Source organism: Leiobunum rupestre, chromosome 4 (assembly GCF_980474605.1).
Source record: "Leiobunum rupestre chromosome 4, qqLeiRupe1.1.hap1, whole genome shotgun sequence".
Lineage (NCBI taxonomy): Eukaryota > Metazoa > Arthropoda > Arachnida > Opiliones > Sclerosomatidae > Leiobunum > Leiobunum rupestre.
In genome coordinates this window covers 17,474,185-17,493,766 of record NC_143387.1, presented here as the reverse complement: position 1 = coordinate 17,493,766, position 19,582 = coordinate 17,474,185, and the positions used below count along the sequence as shown (strand labels likewise).

Here is a 19,582-nt window from a genome sequence, read left to right as displayed (position 1 = left end):
TGCGTTGAAGTTTTTGAAAATGCTTATGGACGACTCCTCGATCATATAATAATAATAATAATAATAATCAGCTAGGCTAATACCCAAGGCACCACCTTCGGCCTAAGTCATCGAGCGACTTTTAAAGCCTATAATTCAGGTGGCCGGGTTGAAGGAAAATATCCCGATGAATTTTCAAAAACCTTCCATCAAAACCCGCGACCATGATCATTACACGGGGGTTTATAGAGGATGCGCGTGTCAAAGCTGTAATCTGAAGTTGAAAGCTCCGAAATTTATCCCCGTTTTCCTTCACAACTTAAGCAGGTAATATAAAATATTATGTATAATTTAAACCAATTTTTCAAGTTGAAAATCTTACAGATACGACGCGCATCTTATTATGCAACAAATCTCCCAAATTAAAAATAAAAATATTGATTGTATCGCTACCAATAGCGAAACGTACATTTCGTTTACGCTTGGCAAGTTGCGTTTTGTTGACAGTATCCGATTCTTGCCTGCCTCCCTTGAAACGTTGGTTGGTGGTTCCCAAACATTTTCCGCGATCAACTCTGTGTTTAGTCCCGAAGAAGTTAAACTTCTCCTTCGCAAAGGGGTTTATCCATATTCATATATGCAGTGTTTCCTTCAGGCATCTCCCCGGAAAAAGTCTACCGCCCCACCGGAGCTTCCCCTTTTTCCGAAGCCACTGCCAGGCGTGCAGGGAGTATTACGCTCGCCTTTGGATACCGGCACCCCCGGATGTCTGGGAAACCCCCCCGAAGAACATTTTCTGAAAGAAACACTGCATATATGGATTCTGAAGATCATTTCAAAGAAACACAACTGCCACCTATCAACTGTTTTTACAATGATTTAACCGATGAACCTCTGAGTGAAGCCGACTAAGAACATTCTCAAAGCGTCTGGAAAACGTTTAACATAGAAAATGTGGGTATGAATTAATTAATTATTGCTAGTTTAAATAAATTAACGATTTTATATCTTTAAAGGAGGGTACCACGATCTATATGTATTGTCCGATACACTCCTACTAGAGGACGTTTTTCAAAATTTCCGTCAGATGTGTACGAACTCATACTGTCTAGATCCCGCCCATTCGTACACCGGTCCAGGATTTGCGTGGCAGGCGGCCCTTTTTATGACCAAAGTACGCTTAGACCTCTTTCTAGACGAGGACATGCATTTGTCCAAGCTTGATAAATATATTTGTTATCTCGGTATGAATAATCAAACTTTTAATAATTCATTTAAGTATACAAAAAAATTTAATAAAAAAAATTATTTAAAAAATTTTATTAAAAAAAATAAATTATAAAAAATTTAATTATAATAATTTTAATTAACAGATGCAAATAACTTGTATGGAACCGTTATGTGTTACGCCATGCCCATGAAGGGTTTCAAATGGGTTGAGCAGTCTCCAGACAGTGAACGTTAAATTCTAATTTGCCCTGACAATGCACCGGAAGGTTTTATTGTCGAAGTAGACCTAGAATATCCAAGCGTGTTACATAATTGTAACCCGCTAGCACCCGAATCAATGTCCATTAAACCCGAGTTATTATCCGACTATTCCAAAACCAAGATGACGAAATTGAAAATTCCAATCAAAGAAAGCCTACCGAAATATAGTCCCCAACCTTTTCAATAAAGAACGATACGTAGTTCATTATCGAAACCTGAAATACTACGTAGAAAAGGGACTCAAAATATCAAAAATTCACCGAATTTTGAAATTTGAGCAGGGGCTTGGTTAAAGACATACATCGACTTCAACACGGAGGAAAGGAAGATGGCGGCTAATGACTTTGAAAAGGTTCTTTTTAAATTAATGAACAATGCAGTCTTCGGTAAGTAATTAAATTAAAAATAAAAATAAAATTAAAAATTAAAATTAAAATTAAAAATTATTATTATTATTTTTTTGGGTTATCCTAAGGAAAAAACCATGGAAAACTTACGTTTACGTAAGGATTTCTAGCTAGTCACTTCAGCTGAAAAGGCGGTAAAGAAAGCAAGTTCCCCGGCGTTTGAAAAATTCACTATTTTTCAAAATGATCTCGTGGGAATTCATTCGGCCATGAAAAATCTTATTCTAAGCCGATCTCTTTACACGGGGTTCACCATTTAGGATATATCTAAACTCCTGATGTACAGATTCCATATGATATCATAAAGAAACAGTATAGTGAAAAGGCCAAACTACTTTTTACCGATACTGGTAAGTACACAAATCTTCTAAAGCCATTTCAAAGTCTCCGTTTAATATTTTATTCGATGCATACAGATAGCCTCGCATATCAAATCCAAACACTGGATTTGTACGAAGATTTTGCCCAACAGAAAGAAATGTACGATTTTTCTGGGTACCCCAAAAATCACCCTCTGTTCGACGAAACCAATAAAAAGAGACTCGGGAAGTTTAAAGACGAGATGGACGGCACACCAATTGGAGAATTTTGCGGACTTCGACCCAAAATGTACAGCATCCTGTCCGCCAAAGGTGAGAAAAAAGGGTGTCTGCAAACGCGTGGTGCAAAAGCGCGTCCCGCACGCGGAATATCACGACTGTCTCCTAAACAGTAAATTAACTATCGCGGAGATGAAGCGCATAGTTAGTAATAAACATATTGTGCCAACTGTGTGCCAGAATAAACTATGCCTAAACCCCTGTTATGACAAACGTTATATTTTGGATGACGGTATCGCAACTTTAGCCCATGGGCTTATAAAACTAAATAAAATATTTTTATAACAAATTTATTGAGTATTTCTTATACATGAATTCAGATATCATACGATCGTTCACATTTTTGTTTTCAGAAAATCTTTCCAACATACTAAACAATTTTATTCCCCGACACAAGTTAATAGAAAAATAAACGCAATAACCACCGCAGGTCTTACTAGAATTTCCTTGTAATTGAACAGAATTATACGTCACAGTTATGCTGTTTCGCTCTATAAAATAGTTAAATTTAAACAAATCAGGGCGTTTCCCGAAACTCTCGAAGAATGTACAATTGAGCGATCTTGAGAGATATATCAAACACCAATGTTCTCCTACCCCATTGGACGTATCAGTGTTCACGATGTAAATTGAAGGATACGTTTTCATATTCTTGGGAAGTTTATCGGCAGGGAAGACTCCTCTGAATAAATATTTGGTATACGGGTCATTCTTGAGTATGATTTCAAGTTGTTGTGCGTCCATTATGAACTTTGGTCATGTAAAACTGCTCTGTTCTTGTCGATCTCGACCCATGATTGATATTCGGAAGAGTAAATCACGCTAACTGTTGACGGCAATGATTCTTCGAATATTAATTCGAGACGAACGCTCCCGTCCTTTACCAGGTTGAACAGTCAGTTGAACTTCCGTTGAGATCGGGAGTTAAGTCGAATACGAATAGTGCGTTTCCATTGGAGAATTCATCACGGTCAATGAAATTTACTTCGTCAATATTCCATTGACCAGTTTGAAGAAAGAGATTAGCGTATGATCGTATAAACAACTTATCATTGAAATTTGAGTTAACTAAAATTTTTTAAAGTTAAAAGGTGACATTTTGTAGTCTCCCAAATACGCATTCTGGTCTACAAATCCGATCACCACCTTACTCGGTATTTGACCCTTATATAAGTTGTCTTTGACGCATATTTTGTTCCCTTGGGAAATTGAAAATGAATTACATTCCGTACGGGTGATTGGATATTTCACTGTTGCCAGTTCTAAAGATTTAGCGTGGGATAACAATCTCTGGCGTCAATCTAACTTTTCTGATGCGTGTGTGAAAATGACTTTGCATTTTTCACCATCTGTGTGTAAATAAAACTCGTTTGAGCTTTTGATAAACTTGAAATTTAGGTCTATCAGGTTAGGAATAAGTCGATTTTGTTGACATATATCAGCTCGTACAACTCCTAACATGTCAATAACACCTTCTTGGGCAAATTTTGCACGTTTCTTAAATCCGTCGTTATTGGAAAATTCGTCAAATTTCACAGCTTTGTCTTTATAGAATAGAGACGCAGTTAAGAAACTTTCCTTGGCTGGCCCACCATGTGCCAAGAGCGTTTGAATCATGCTCTCGTAAGGGTACTGTTGAGGGCATGACGTAACTGATCTATCACTCAATGATACATGAACTTCGCCAAGAGACTATGTAAAAACAGATTTTCTGGACCAACTTTGTCCGCAGGAGTTGTGGTTTTAGATACAGCGTCGTGAATATCGGGTTTGGGTATAGTTCCATCTGCTTTCACAATTTTCACTTGAACTTGAAGTAAAGTATTTTTCAAATCAATGTACGTCTCCGAGTTTCCAGCGATACTAAAGATAATTGCTTGGTTTTCATTTATGTTTGATGTTAGATTATATTCAACCCATTGACTTCCTATTATGCCAGTTTGAGTATAAGGTACGTGAAATAAATCAAGTTCCGAGCTAATGCTGTTCTGCAAACTGGGGTGGGCTAACGACATTGTTCAATGATTACGAGAATATATCAGACTGAAGCAGAGAACGTCTTTTCGTCTTCCTGGTTCGAACTGAACTGATGATGGGAGACATTTTTCGTTTCCTTTTACGTCCATTTCCACTAAGTTTACTCACTGCTTCGGCGGCTCTTCTTAAGGTTTCTTTCCCCGCCTCTTTCACCCGAGATTTTAACGCGTCTTTAATAGACACACCACTCGAGACGTCGGAAGCAATTTTTGCTTAGGTATTTAAAAATTTTCGACCGAGGAATGTGGCACCCTTTTTGAGTAAAGGCATGGCCGACCGAAATGCCGAGGCTAATATATTTCCAAGACCATTTCCTCTTTGCACGGCTACTCCACGGTATACCGGAATTGATCCGTGTCCAATTTGATTTAAGTAATAGTTATTATAATCGTTTACAGAAACGTGATCTAGATTACGTGGAGACATGTTTCTCCTTTGACTCGCTAACCACAAATGAACAGAAGTAAGATTTTACACCTGATTTTATAGATAAGCCCAGGTTCTTCGGGGTCTAAAATGAAGAGTGACGTGAACTTTTCCTCGTTCGAAATGTACAGGCTGACCCATTTCACTCATAATATTAATTTCAATGGTTTGAAAATTGTTATGCGCAATAGGCATATAATGTGGTCGTTAAAACTCTTTCTCAACAGTGTCTCCGTCTTTTCCATGAATACTTATAATACGTAATAATGGAACATCTGAATCCCCAACCGATTGACTTTGTATAATGTCCGAGTATATGAACAGAGAATGAAACCCAGCGTCCATATCACAGCTGAAAGGCGCCGTCATGGAAGTCACTACAGTTACATCTTGGCCTGGAGTTCTCGTGAATCATAATATGATGGCGATTTCATGTGGTATGTAAACTTGGTTCATTTCATAAAGTTCAACAATTACACGATGGTTTGGTTTGTTGTAATATAACTTGACTCTAGAGCTAATATTTCGCCCGTCGTCATCAGTAGTCATGATTTCCAGTAAATCTTCAACTCCGTAATATCCTGGTGGTATTACTATATTAACGAAATCCATTACGTCGTTGAAATTTTCTATGTCAGTGTGTTTTCTCAGTGTCTTAGGTGTTTTAGTCTTTGATTCTTTTAAGGAATCCGGTAGAGATATAGTTTTCCAAATTCGAACTGTACACTCTTCTTGAACGTTATTCCAAGTTCTTGGGTAACTGATTTCAGCAAGTCCAACTTCGTAAGCTCCCTCGAGCCGTATACATTCTGGTAAATACGTTCTAAACTTGCTTATAGTATTGTTTTTGAAATAGCGCATAGAAGAGTCGGACGGTAACGTGATATAGAAACTCACAATGTGGCGATTTCTTGCACCCAAGAGTCAAAATCTGGACCGTAACCACGCCAACGTACTAGTAGTTCTTTAGTTCCGTCTGGTTTTGTTCTTTTCCTTAGAACTTTTTAGATTTTAAATAAGCAGTTGTCGAGGTCTTTCCCGATTTTCTGTATTTTCTCCTTGTAGAACACCCGAAATTAGCTCAGTTTTCAAATCGTTCAGTTTATATACCGGAGGGTCTCTTGGTATGCAGTGCGCTACTTTGAATATTTCCTCGGTATAATTGGCTTTGTAACCCTTTTTGAACGTGGTTTTATTCTTGCTTATACGAACCAAGTCGCCTATTTCAAAAGGGGATGAAACGGGAGGGGAAAAATTATCTTTCCCGTATAAATTTTGCCACACTTGTTTCGAATTTTCATTCTTCACTTCAACGGGTTTGCATTTAATTGATTTGTGGTAGTTGTTATTATAAGCTTCCAATAAATCCGGTAATACGTCGATATATATGTACGTATCTTTCTCCGTAAAATATCGGTACATTCGAGACTTCAATGTTCGATTGAATCGTTCTATAATACTAGATTTTACTTCGGAGTGCGTTGCGAAAAACTTGATTCCCTACGTTTTAATTCCCGTTGTACCTCCTTGCAAAGGAATTCGTTCCCGTTGTCTGATAGTACAATCTTTGGTTTTCGACCTGATTCCAAGATTGATTTAAAAGCCTTAAGTATGGTCGTTCCTTTCTTATCCTTGGTAGCTACAGCGAAAGCGTATTTGCTAAATACGTCTATACAACATAATAGGTATCGATATCCACTATTGTGGTTTTTGATATCTTGCAGGTCTGCCAGGTCGAGTTGCCATTGTTCGTCTATACGATTGTCTTGTTTCTTCTGAATTTATGTTTTATCGGCTTGTGTAAAGTATACGTATCCTGACGTTTTAGAAATTCCTGAAACTTTAAGACCCCTCTCTCGGGCAGCCCGATAAAGACCGTGTATTCCACCATAACTTCCGGGGTCCTTTACACTAAAGTATATTTCTTCTAACTTATCCATTCATCGTACAGTTCAGTTTCCGTTCGTAATACCAGTACGCGAACTCAAATAGCTCAAAAACGATAATAATAAATAATAACAAAACGCCGTTATAACTTTAGGTGATTTTAAATAAGAAAAAAATAAAGAGCCTATCAACCCAGACGGAGTAGGATCGTTGCCTCCTTCCATGTTGAAGTCGAAAACGTAAGTGAAAGAATTGAAACTTGATATATGGTTATATTATTTATTTCAAATTTATCCAACTCAATAATCCATTGCCATACATTGATTCGGGACTTGAGGGAAAATAATCTAAATTATCGTATACCTTCTCTGGTGAATCGCTAGAAATAATAGGTACATTATCAATGGGTGATTCAAAGGGTAATTTATTTTTAACAAGTGATTTGGGTACATTTTTCTTTGACATCAATTCATAAAATTTATCCAATCCAACAATTTCGTGTTTCGGTTTGGTTTTGTATCCTTTAACTGATTCTTGTAAAATGTCCATGATATTAGATCTAACTATATAAATAAGTTCACCACTGGTAGACCATTCAATTTTACTGTTTCTTTCAATACACTTGTACAAAGCAATGACGGGTTTCAGATGCGAATCTGGTATCGCGATAGCTATTTCCGAATACCAGTCTTTCTTTCTTTTCGGTTCTTCAACGAGTTTCACTTTCTTAGTTCTTTTGTTGCGTTGTAATAAATGGTTGTACAACTCTACTTTTTGTGACTAATTAAGATTTTGATTATTTAAAACTGTTTTCGTATCCAAGTTTTCGTCAAGTTTTGGTTGCGAATTGAGTCGTCGATAAACGTCTTCGGGAACTAAGATCATCTTTCTAGCCATTTTTGATAGCTCTACTTATAGCCGCGCCTGCCGCAACTGCTCACAATTGAAAGAAGTGGTGCTAAGAGTGACGGTAAAAATCCTCCCTTCTGTATTAATATCTTTTTCCGTTTTGCGATGGTATTGGGTTAAGATATCTTACGCAAAATTTGACAATGTAGCTTCAATCGCTTCTTATGATAATCTGACAGTTTCACATTGCCACGCAGAACATTTATACAACATTCCACAATAGCTTTAATCGCGTCGTTATTAGCAAATTTGATGGCAGCATTTCTCTGACACGAATTACACTTAAACAGATATTTTAAAAACTCCTTATGATTATGAATTCTCTTCATTTTGGGATAAAAACGACAGCTTCTTCTCCTGGTAAAAGTCCGGTTCGTAGTCTGTGATCATCTGACGTAGTTGGTTTCAAGTCCACCCATAAATACCCAAAGTCTCTAGCAATTGCTTGATGAAAAGCTTCGATGACGTATTTACTGTTAGTTGGGGAAATCTGTCTAGCTATATGAAATATCGCCGATTTGTCACGTGTTGTCTTGAAAATTATCAGATAGTGCGCGTTTAAATTTAACGCTCTAATTTCCTTCCCAGGATAATACAAATTTTGCATGAGTACAAAAACCGACGTGTTTTTATGATGAGAACCTCTTATAAACAAATTCGTGACATCCTTGTTATTTGATATTCCACAAAGTAAATCATCAAGAATAACAAAATTCTTGACATTTGGGTCTAAAATTTTCACGTCTAATAACCCTTCGTGAAATTCAACTGTGGGTGTATCATCTAATACCGAATTAAACAGTTTGGGTTGATATTCCGTATAGCACCATATAATTATCTCTGGTGGGGGTGAAATACAAGTATATTTGATAAGACTAGCCACGAAAAAGGATTTCCCAGACTGTGTCGCACCCGCGATCAGACCATTAAAAGGATGTTGCAAGCTGAAATCCATTTTAAAGAATGACACATTTTTCTCAAATCAAAAAGTTTTTATTCACAAAAGTTGTTTAGCGTTGCAGACTATTTTAGCGACCATACATTTACAAAATTCTTCATTTAAAAAGGTTTTTAAAGTAATAAGTTTATCGTTTCACTTCAGAACCGCTGAAAAAGCATGATGATCCTGGGATGTCATCCTTCTCGAAGAATTTGAAATTCACCACCCAGCACCACCCTGCCTTTGTACGTTCACCACCTAAGTATTTACCCTTCATCATCACCCCTACCTTTGGCTGTTCACCACATAAGTATTTACCACTGTACTCGTGGGCGGTGTGGGAGGGACGGGAGGGACGGGAGGGACCGGTTGAGGCCTTCCACTGTATATGGCCCGGGACCCGCTCGAAAACCCTACTGACGAGTTCCAACATTTTAAACAAGTTTATTAAATGAAATATAACTTTATCTTTGGCCGTTTTGGAGGATGAAGAGTAACTCTTACATCCGACAACCGAACATGAAAGCATATCGCTAAGGCTTAGCTATCCAAGGCTTCCAGGTAGTTATTTCAAATATGCTAATGGTAGTTTTGACGAAACCGCACAAATTAACAATTTATATGTTGATTTTATTTTACGTATTTAAATAAAAATATACATTATATAACTCAACTAGACATTACTTGAGTGTAAAATATTACTCGGCGTAAGTAAACAATACTAAATCGCCATAGAAACAATTCGTCGTCTGCAAATTTTGCCCCCAAGGGCTATCTGCGCATGCGCGAGTCTGTCCCCCCCCCCTTGACCCACTCAGTTTGATGAAAGAGCTATAATGGCCACATCAAGAACGTATATATGTATAAGAACGTTGAACGATCAAATTGGCGCCTGGTGCCATGATGCAATCGGTTACGGAAAAACTCCGCCCAAAAAACCGCGTGCAGCGCGCGCTGAAGGCTAAAACTGTTTTTAGCTCAAGCGCGCGCTGCACGCGGATTTTAGGGCGGATTTAATCTAAAACTGATTAAATCATAACCCAAGCGATGCCTTTTATTCAACGTTCTTATACATATATACGTTCTTGACCACACCTATTACTCAGCCCAATAACGACGTCGGAAACCATATGTAAAACTAAAACTAAAACCAAGGAAACAAACGTAGCGAGTCTAGCCACTGAATCGCAGCTTTGTAGTCGCGGGCGGCGTCAGATGACCTTGAATGACTAAAGTAACCCACATTGCTCCGCACGATTTCGAACAGGAAGTGCGTGTTTCCGACCAGTAGGTGACGGACTCCTAAATGAGGACGTTTTTCTACTGTCCAGCTAGTTGATTTGATTATATAATTTGTACAACAAAAACTTGAAAAATAAATGAGTACGCTTAAAGGGAATGTAACATTTAGTATTTCTGTCACACTCTAATCTTCGGCGCTGCTTAGTGGTCTGCTGCTGTTGTAATACCAAAAATTGTGGGGGTCCTCCATAAAGAAGTTATATTCCCTTTAAAAATAAATTATACAGATACAATATTTAGCGAAATGCCCAGACTGGGGAAGGCGGGATCTAGTTCGATTAAGAGTGCCTATTTCTTGGGCTTTCCTGAACCCGCCTTTTTACACACAATCCGGTGCCGCCGTGTCGTACATACCTCTTTAAAAGATATGGTTAGATTTTTCAACGATATCTAGTTCGATTCTACATTTACAGGCCTCGGTATTCCAATATATATATTTTTTTAATCTGAGGCTAAGAAGTTAATCGTTTTTCCATTTTAATGGTTTTTGACGATTTTCGCCTTCAAACCTAGATTAGGAACGACTTGGTTTTTATATTTTTAGTTAGTACAGATTATTTCTGAACTACTTTCAGTTGCATTTAGAAAGTTGAATTTTAAGTGAGATTTCTGACCAATTCGCGGGATCCCTCAAACCGCGTACGCACTATTGTCTTATGAATTTCTTGCCAATTGATACAGGCGCCATATAACTCGTTCGCGTTCCTCTACCTTATTTTCAAAACCAGATAACTTGAAAAATTCGTTTTGTCTAAAAATTAATTGTAATTAAAGGGTCCACGTTTCGCTACCTTATTTCCAAAATCAAGTATCTCGAAAATTTCGGTTTGTCTAAAAATTAATTTAAATTAAACGAAGGTACTTACCTGCCTCTGCAATTCAACCCAATCACCGGAATCTTTGACTGGTAGGACACTGAGGTACGGATCCAGTCGTGGAGTTGATTTCATAAATAATAACTGAATTAAAGTTTTACAAAACTTTTAGAAACGGAGATTCATTATGACACGAATAGTGCGGGTTGAGAAACTCCACACCGCGAACCTGCCGCTCCTAAGTTTCTATTTGAACGCCAGCGCCACAGGTAGACTTCCATTGAGCTAGCTCCTTGCCACAGCTCTCCCGTTTCCCCTACCAACACTTTTTATAATATTTAATGTTTAACTTTAATTACCTGGTCATTTAAATTAGACTGATCATCGAACCCAGGGTTTTGACAAACGAAGCCAATACTTCACTAACACTGTGGCTTATTAATGGCTCTTGTTAAACTAAGAGTCATACATCAAATCAAATCCCGGAAGTTAAATTATCAACCCAAAACATTTTATAATTCTACATTTATTTTATTCGATGGGAATGCCTATGAATCTTGGATTGAACGAAATAAAGGCAGATATTTGGGAAAACGAAAACAAAATGTTTAAATATTTATTCAAATAACCTACCTAGAAGTAAAAATAATTCGAATTTCAAATGACAATGTAAATAATTAACACAATATTAAAAATCTTCCAAAAAGGTTGCTTAGTGCTAAAATAAAATTGATATTTTAGATTAAATAATGGAGTAACGCTAATTATTAGACAAAATACAAGACCACACAAAGATTCCTACCGAATTTAAAACAAACGTCGTAAGGCCTCCATTGAACAAGTAGTAAAAATGTTTATTTGGATCCACAGAGAAAATAAAAGATGGCGAAAATTGGAATTATCTTTCAAATATAATCTTTTATAACCAAACGTAACAATGAAATTAAACGATTCATATCCCTATAAAAGTAAATTAATAAACTTAAAATAAGTTAAGAAAGGCCTCAGGAACAAAATATTACTTTTAAATATTTCTTGTTTAATTTTTGTTATATCTCTGTTTATTGTTTTGGTGAATGTAACAGGTTGGCCTACAGGTTAAGAATTAAACTCTTGATTAATGTATTCAATCCTCTTAACCATCTCATAATTATTATGTTAGTACGTTTATTTAGTGTCACCATAAATAATTAAGAACAAACTATTCAAATGCATTAACTCCATTAAACATCTCGAACGGAATTCGATAAAATTAAGCCACTTTGGTTCTGCTAAAAATAAAGCCCATTCTATTCGACAAACTGGAACCAAAGAAAGAAAGGACCTGCAAGTAAACCAGCTCGAATGTCGATTGCGCCCCAAAACGTACTTGCGTCAAAGGTGGGACCTGCAGCAATTTGCGACGACCTGTCCAACCTGCAACTGCCAAGTTTCTAACCTGTACCACCTGCAACCTGCAATTTTTCCTAAAACCAATGATCTACCCAACCGGCACCTGCAGGCTATTTCACCTGTCCAACCTGCAACCTTTGGTCTGAAATTCTCTAGCTGATGAAAAAGAGGATACGGACTTCGAGCGGAGACCTAAGAAGTATGATAACAGCGGTGTTTAACGCGATTCCCGCTGATCACGCCCGAAATTTAACAGACTTATTTCGTCGTAGGCTGACGAAATGTCAAAAAAAGGAGGAGAGAAATGATTCTTGATTGATTTTCGATATATGTAATACTAGTTACGCAAATTTATTGTCTCTTGTGCTTCATGATTAAATGTTTAAATAATGAAGAATCCAATCGCTAGTGTTTTGTTTCTACCATGACTTGCACTAAAGCTACAACGCATCATCTAATATTTTTAAAAGTCTCCTAGAACGTTTAATTTCAGTATGTTCCCCTGAATCGACATATCATAGAGATAGATTTCCTCTAGACTCATGGGTATAGAAAATTGCTTAAACGTTATAGTTCAGATTGAAGAGGGTATATGCATTTGGAGGAGCTACGATCAGGGCGTTTGCATTTGAAGGAAATACCAAAAGTTGGTGTGGACCTATAAATGATTAATATCCGGGGTTTTTTCAAATAACTGGTCTAATGCGATCTTAACTCCAACCTCGTTTATATCCTTACGGTTCTATAAAACGAACGACAACGTAAACGGGGAATAAAACAAACGCTGAAGTTTAGTTGTCGCGAAAAATATATATTAGAGCTATCAATTTCTGGTTTGTTTATTTAAAATTGTCGATTGAAATCGCATCAATCGAAATGCAATTTTGTCAGAAGCAGAAGTAATGAAACATTATCAATCGGTTAGCCTTTATTATGAAATCGGCGATGATATCCCCGACGGAGCATCATCCCGCACTCTTCCTCGCGAGACGCCGAGTAGGTGCCGATGAACGTTTCTGCATCTTTAACGCGTTAGTATGTTTTCGCGCGTCGAGGAAAATTTCCCGTTTCTTGAGAAAAGGGGAGACCCGCCTGGAAAGTGTCGCCCGCTCAGAGAACCTACCGATAGCTTCGGTTATTTGTTTTCTGTCAGAAGTAAATTAATCAAAGGTTTTTGGACCACAATATCCGTTTTCATAAAACCACTATAAAAGTAGGTCTAGTTGAATTCATCCGAAGAATAAACCCCATTGAAATAGTAATGAGACTAGAACCGCGATTGAATTGGGGGAGATGTACCAGCTAGAGAAGGCCACCATTTAAGTTTAAATCAGGCATTTCCTCGCCATCTTATAACAAAAATGTAAACTAAATTTGATCACGTAGCATATCGTCGTAAGTAACGTTGTCTGGTTTCTTTATGTTCTTCGATATTGTAGAGTTGTAAAAAAGACTGATAGCCGGGTGTAGTGGCGTCTGGGAGGCAGAGTTTGTGGATTTCCGTGTGAGGACGACCACCAATCCCCCAACGGGTGGTCGGAATACTTCCGCCACCGGTGTCCCCACGTATCCCCCGTTGGCGTGGCCGTTACACATATCTCGCCCTGATTAATCAGGTGGACGAGCGGACTGAATTGTCCCACACGTTACAATCCCGGATAAAAAAGACTGATTTATTAACTCAACCACGTTATTTATTAATATTATTAATTTATTTATTTTGTTATATTTTATCAACTAGAAAAGAACGGTAATTAAATATAAATCAATTTATAAAATTATTAATTTAAGTATTTTTATCTATTATATTTTTTATTTTGAAAAATTATATTTGGTTTATCCAAGTATCCCAATAATCATTTAATAATAATAAATTATTATTGGTTAAAATGAATTTTGAGAAATAGGAAACGCAATTTAAGTCATGGCAATCAAAACAAACGAATGCGCGTGCATCCTACGTTGTTCCTGCTTCCGGTAGTAGCGAAAGCATAGTGTGCAATAGCCAAAACTTAAACTAACATCAGCGTCAGCTTCTATTGGCGATGACGGGGAAAAACAATTAAGATTAAAAATTAATAACCGTCGACAGCGTCAACTTGAAGAAATGTTTTGTCAGTGCGCGACGGGCTTTAGAAACACTTTTATTCCGAGATTAGCATAAAAAATTCCTATAATATTACATACTTACGAAATGAGCAATTTATTTATTTCCGAGTGCCGACCTAAATTAGCTCTCGTCGCTATAGCCTAAACATATTTACTATATGCGAGTATTCTACCGACTGGAATGGAGGCTTGAGGGCTGTTCCTAGCCGAAAAGTGGCTCTGAGTTCGAAAATATTATAAATTTTTAATGTATGGGAAAATTAGATAACGCCTAGGATCTCAATATGCTGCCCAGTGCGCATTGCTTTGCCCCAGAGGTCTAAAGACGACCCTTCTAGAGAGCTAGTGCTTAAGGTCAAAGAAATACGCATTTGGAAAGCAGGGATTTAAAAGCGCTTTTGAAATGAAAAAAGGGTCTATGAGTTTGAAAAAATAACCATTACCAGTCTCAGACTGGGCATTTTCCCGCCAGACGGAGATGAAAGACCAAATGGTCGCTACAAGTGAAACGAGTAAATATTTCGATGTCAAATGTTTGAATGTGAAAGTTCTGGATGGTATGTTTCTTTGAGTTTCTTTATTCATAAATTTCTCTGGAGACTTCAATTTCAGAAACGTGAAGGACATTTTCCGAAGTACTGTAAGTAGCACTTACAACAAGCGTAGAAGCACTACATGTAGGTTAACTTACTCGTTCGTTTGTAGTTTCAAAACTAAAATTCTTCTTTTCTTTTCAGTCTTAGACTGCATATACTAGGTACAACTCCTTTTTCAGCTTTCGCCCTTTTAAACCCAAATAATAAAAGAGTATTGAGCGTTCTATACATGCGTATCTGATCAATATCTTATAGTTAAAGATACAAACCTGGATAATAACAATAAAATGTTATTTGACATTAATATCTTATAATCAACTATCACTGGTCGTGTTTTCTTATCTGATAATACACAAAATTGGGCTAGAATTTTGTTTAGTTTGAAAAATACCTATATTTCCGGAAATCGGGCTAGTTTGAGAGGCATTTGGCCATAGAGGTAAAATTTCTTCTGCCAGCTCTGCCTCCTAACGGTTTTTAGTCTTTTATTGTTGTTAGCAGGTTGAATGTGTGGAAATTTGCTCATTTATTAATCTTTGAAAAGTCAAATGGTAACTTAAAAGTAATTTTTTATAATTAAACAAATAATGAACTTGATAAGAGTAGAGTAATTATGTATAAATACTATTTCGATATACATGTAGAGTTGGTTAATGAATTACATTTTCTAGCCTTTGTCAGTAAAGAAAAAATTTAAAACTAACAGGGTTCATACAAACATGGAAATTCTGGAAATATCTGGGAAATAGATTGGCGACCACAAAGTCAAGGAAATTACAATTTAAAAAACCGGAAAATTCATGAAGGTTCAGAAACAGTAAAAATGTAAATCAATAAGTTTTTCTTATTTTATTGATTTTATTACTTCTCTCATATATAATGATATGGGAGCAATTTAGTATAATGTGTAACAATATATGAAAAGATTGGTTAAGTAAGCAATGACAGAGAGTTACACTAGGTAAGGTTTAATACGTCATAAGATCATAGGTTTTCTAAAGACATTAGGGGTGTCTTTGCACCTTTAAGAATCATAGACAAAACTATAGGAAAACCTGGAAAAATCGGGGAAATCGGTTTCCTAATAGTGGTATGAAACCCGATTAAGCCATAACATTATTTTCGTTAGTGATTTTGAAATATTTCTGATACTAAAAGTACGTTTTATTGTAATGTTGTCTGCGGCTGGTTTTTTTCTCTTGCGACCAATAAACCAGTTCTCTTAACTGCTGTAGCCCAGTTTGATTGCGTCAAGGTAGTTGATTTTAATTAAAATTGCAGTAAAGTTGTTTTCTGAGTAAATTCACGTTACTCTTCTTTGGAACATTACAGTCATTGGAAGATCAGAATTATAAAAGATTGGGATTTGAGTTTCATGATTTACGCCAAATGGGGGAGCAGCATTAGGTTGCGCTATTTGTGAGAGACTACTGGGTGATCCTCTATTTAGTCCGTGAGCCAGGTGAAAATTCGACAATAAATTTTCTGACCAAACGAAAATATTATTTCTGTATACAGTAGTGTATCAGGAGTCAGAAACCGTTTGCCGGCGCCCTCTAGCGCCCAGCTGTTAAAAATGGCGCCCCATTAAAGATGGCGTGGGAAACATATCTTCAAACGGTCGTATCTTAGTCGCCTAATATTGCAGCTCAACGTGCAGTACCTTAAATTACAGATATTAATATATTCTTCAATTTATGTTTGTACATATTTATCGTTAATAGATTAGTTTGTCTGTTAAATTCAAAAAACCAAATTTTTACTCCGTTATACATCTACGTTTGGCTTCCCCAGTACTAAACAGCGCCACCTAGATTTTTATTAACGAATACAATGTATTCTGTATCTTATTATCTTTATTTTAAGGTATTTCACTAGTCGCTAGTGTACTTATTAGTGGTGCTACGATAATAAAAGTCAAAGGGGGATGGCAGAATGTCGCTCTATTGAAATGTGAAAAATAAAAAAATACACCCATTTTAGGAACGAAATTTTAAATATATTATATATTTTAAATTTATGAATATACAGTATATAATATTTAAAGTACAATCTAATTAGTCCTCATCGCTGTTGCATGAGTCACTGTCTTCATGACTTATGAAATCGACTTCAACATCATCCACCACGTTCGAACAGTTTGCCAATTTACACGCTGATGTACACTTCAGTCCGTTTAAAATGCATGTACATTCCGTTGGTTTACATATTCTGGAGCATTTGCAAGCCATAAGACTTAAAACCGTCTCTGGGGCTGGTAAACCTGTCATCCAATTTATTTCCAGATTTCCTTCTTCGTCACATATCCAACCGTGGCCATTTGTCGGGTTAGGAATATCAGGAAAATTTTCAAGGCTTCGTTTCCAAATACCAGCTTGATAATTTGCTCGACGAGTGTGTTGCTGTAATGTATCTAGACAAGGTGGCAGCTGTCCCGATTCCAAGTTACCCTTTTTAGCTTTGAAGATTTGATATCGAAGTGTATTGACTTTTTTTATTTTTGTGTTACTACAATACACTTGACAAGTTAGCTCTTCTATTCCCGCTACTGTTTCTTCAGAAATGTTCCAGTTGTCTCCAAGACCAGTAACGACGGACCTTAGCTTCTCATTTTTGGAAATAATTTTGAGCGCTTTCAATTTCCCCTGACCAGCCATTGAACTTACGGTATCACATCCAGTAAAGCAATGTAAACCAAGTAGAGCTTCGCAAAGTTCATTTCCAATAGCGTTGGATATCTTTGTAATATCCACCATTCTCACGCGAGCCCGAGTTCCTCTTCTGATAAAAACATTTGATTTTATCTGAGAGGAGAAAGTGAGAAATAAAACCAGAACGTCGGTATCATCGGAAATGCATATTAAAGTTGAATAATTTTTGGAAGCGTGTTGAGCGTGTAAAAGAAGGCGTGTATCAGCTTCCTCGTGACTACATCCCAGTTCCTCGATCTCTTTTATATCGTGTTTTGTTATTTTAAGGCATTTGTCTAAGCATGTGACGTACATAACTACGTCTCCGAGCAATTCTCTTCGATTTTGATCTTTCCAGCTTTCCGTTAAAAATTTTATTAAATTGTTTTTGGTTTCGGTACATAACAAAAGGCGCCTCCAGTTTTTAATTTTGTGACTAGGTCGAATTTGGCTAAAGGACAAACTCTCCCCAGATCCTCTATTTACTCTCTCCACGTTCTTAATAGAACGCTCTCTATAGACGTCGAATACTACGTCTATCCGTTTGCTGTTTTTAGCAACGTGAAGAATTTGTTTGAAAATGTGGTTGGACAGCTCTTCGAACGTATGGTTCTCCCCTTGAAGTTTCTGGATAAGGGCCATTGCATCAATTAGTGAAGCATTCGTTGAATGTATTACTTCAGCTGGAGCTACTTTGTCTTCTAGATACTTCCCCAGAGCAGCTTTGTTGGTCTTTTTGAGAGTGCCATCCGGATTTGCTAGAGTCCAGGGCAAAGGGCCCAATGGATGACTAAAAACTTCTTGCATATTAAGTTTTCGGTTATCAGCTATTAAAACCATATTTGCGAAAAGTCTATGGTCAGATTTAAGAACAATGTCTTTATTTTTTCCCTTAAAAATGTTCTTTTTCATCGAGCTGAATGTTTTTAAATTTAGCTTTTTGATGGGGTCGTGAAATCCGGTTCTGGTTTTCAATCGATTTTCCAAAAATAATTGGTAAGCTTCTTCGCCTTTTCTCCCAGCGGAAAGAAGGTCTTTAGAAACCTCACTCGTTGCTGCCGCACCAGTAGAAAGACTTACGATGTCGCATGCAACGCCGCCAAAAGGATTGGTCCAGTTACTCTCTAGTAACTCGACGATAGAAGAAACGTCTTCTTCATCCCTTTTTATTCGACTTTTTCCCAAATCTGGGTGAGATATTCCTGGTTCTTGTAGAGAGATTTGTTCTCTCAACTGTCTCAACGCATCTGCTCTGAATTCGGCAGTGAGGTAATAACGGGAAACTGTTCCAGGTTTGAGACTAAAACCTCGAGTTCCACCAGCAGTTTGAGTATCTTTATTAACTGTCTCTTCGGTAGCCTGGTCAATAGCGATTCGGGCAAACGGGTTGTTTGGCCGAAGCTGAACTGAAAATCCACCGTCGTAAAAATGTTCAAACAATTCCGGAAACGTTTTATTGAGCTGAGTCATTTGGCAGTAATAGACAGGTAAATAACGAGAATAGTTAGGTTTATCCATGGCAAATATCCATGGAATGATTTATCGGATCGCGGATAGATGCAGATACCAATTACCTTCTCTGTCAGCCCGAAGGAGTCGTAGTAAAATGGCAACCATATCTACGTAGGTCATCCAGAATTTTGCCAGAGGGCCTCTCTCGTTTCGCAAGATACTAATAAATTCAATGAATTTATTAATAATTAATTCGCAGGACTCGTTTACTACTATAGACTCGTAGGTATTTGGAGATGGGTCCATCTGAAGTTCTTGGAATACATTCGTGGCTTCTTGCATTTTATCGGGTTGCTGACCTTCGTTTTCAAACCACACAACGAAAGCTTTCCAAGCTAGTCTCATTAACGCTTCAAAGGTAAGTTTATGAAAGCGTACGGATCTGTTGTAATGTTTACCTTCCAGTACCTTAGTAATGGAGCCTTCAGCTATAACTCCAGATTCCACGGCCAGATCACGTAGTCCGGCATCACCAAACATTTTGCCAATCA

General features: G+C 37.2%; 1 protein-coding gene across 1 annotated transcript; it reads right to left on the bottom strand.

Annotated features, from left to right (window-relative positions):
* Positions 1-3,772: 3,772 nt before the first annotated feature.
* On the bottom strand, positions 3,773-4,491 carry LOC149946522 (uncharacterized protein F54H12.2-like). The gene is made up of 2 exons (XM_090170798.1): positions 4,228-4,491; positions 3,773-4,168 (listed from the first exon to the last, which is right to left on the bottom strand). Exons 1-2 carry the CDS (start codon positions 4,489-4,491, stop codon positions 3,773-3,775), a joined length of 660 nt encoding a protein of 219 aa, XP_090026924.1.
* Positions 4,492-19,582: the final 15,091 nt, after the last annotated feature.

Coding starts and splice junctions, on each gene's coding strand:
- LOC149946522 (XM_090170798.1), bottom strand. CDS start 4,491: ATGTCGTTAGCCCACCCCAGTTTGCAGAACAGCATTAGCTCGGAACTT. Junction 4,169..4,227: donor AACCCGATATTCACGACGCT/GTATCTAAAACC, acceptor GTTTTTACATAG/TCTCTTGGCGAAGTTCATGT.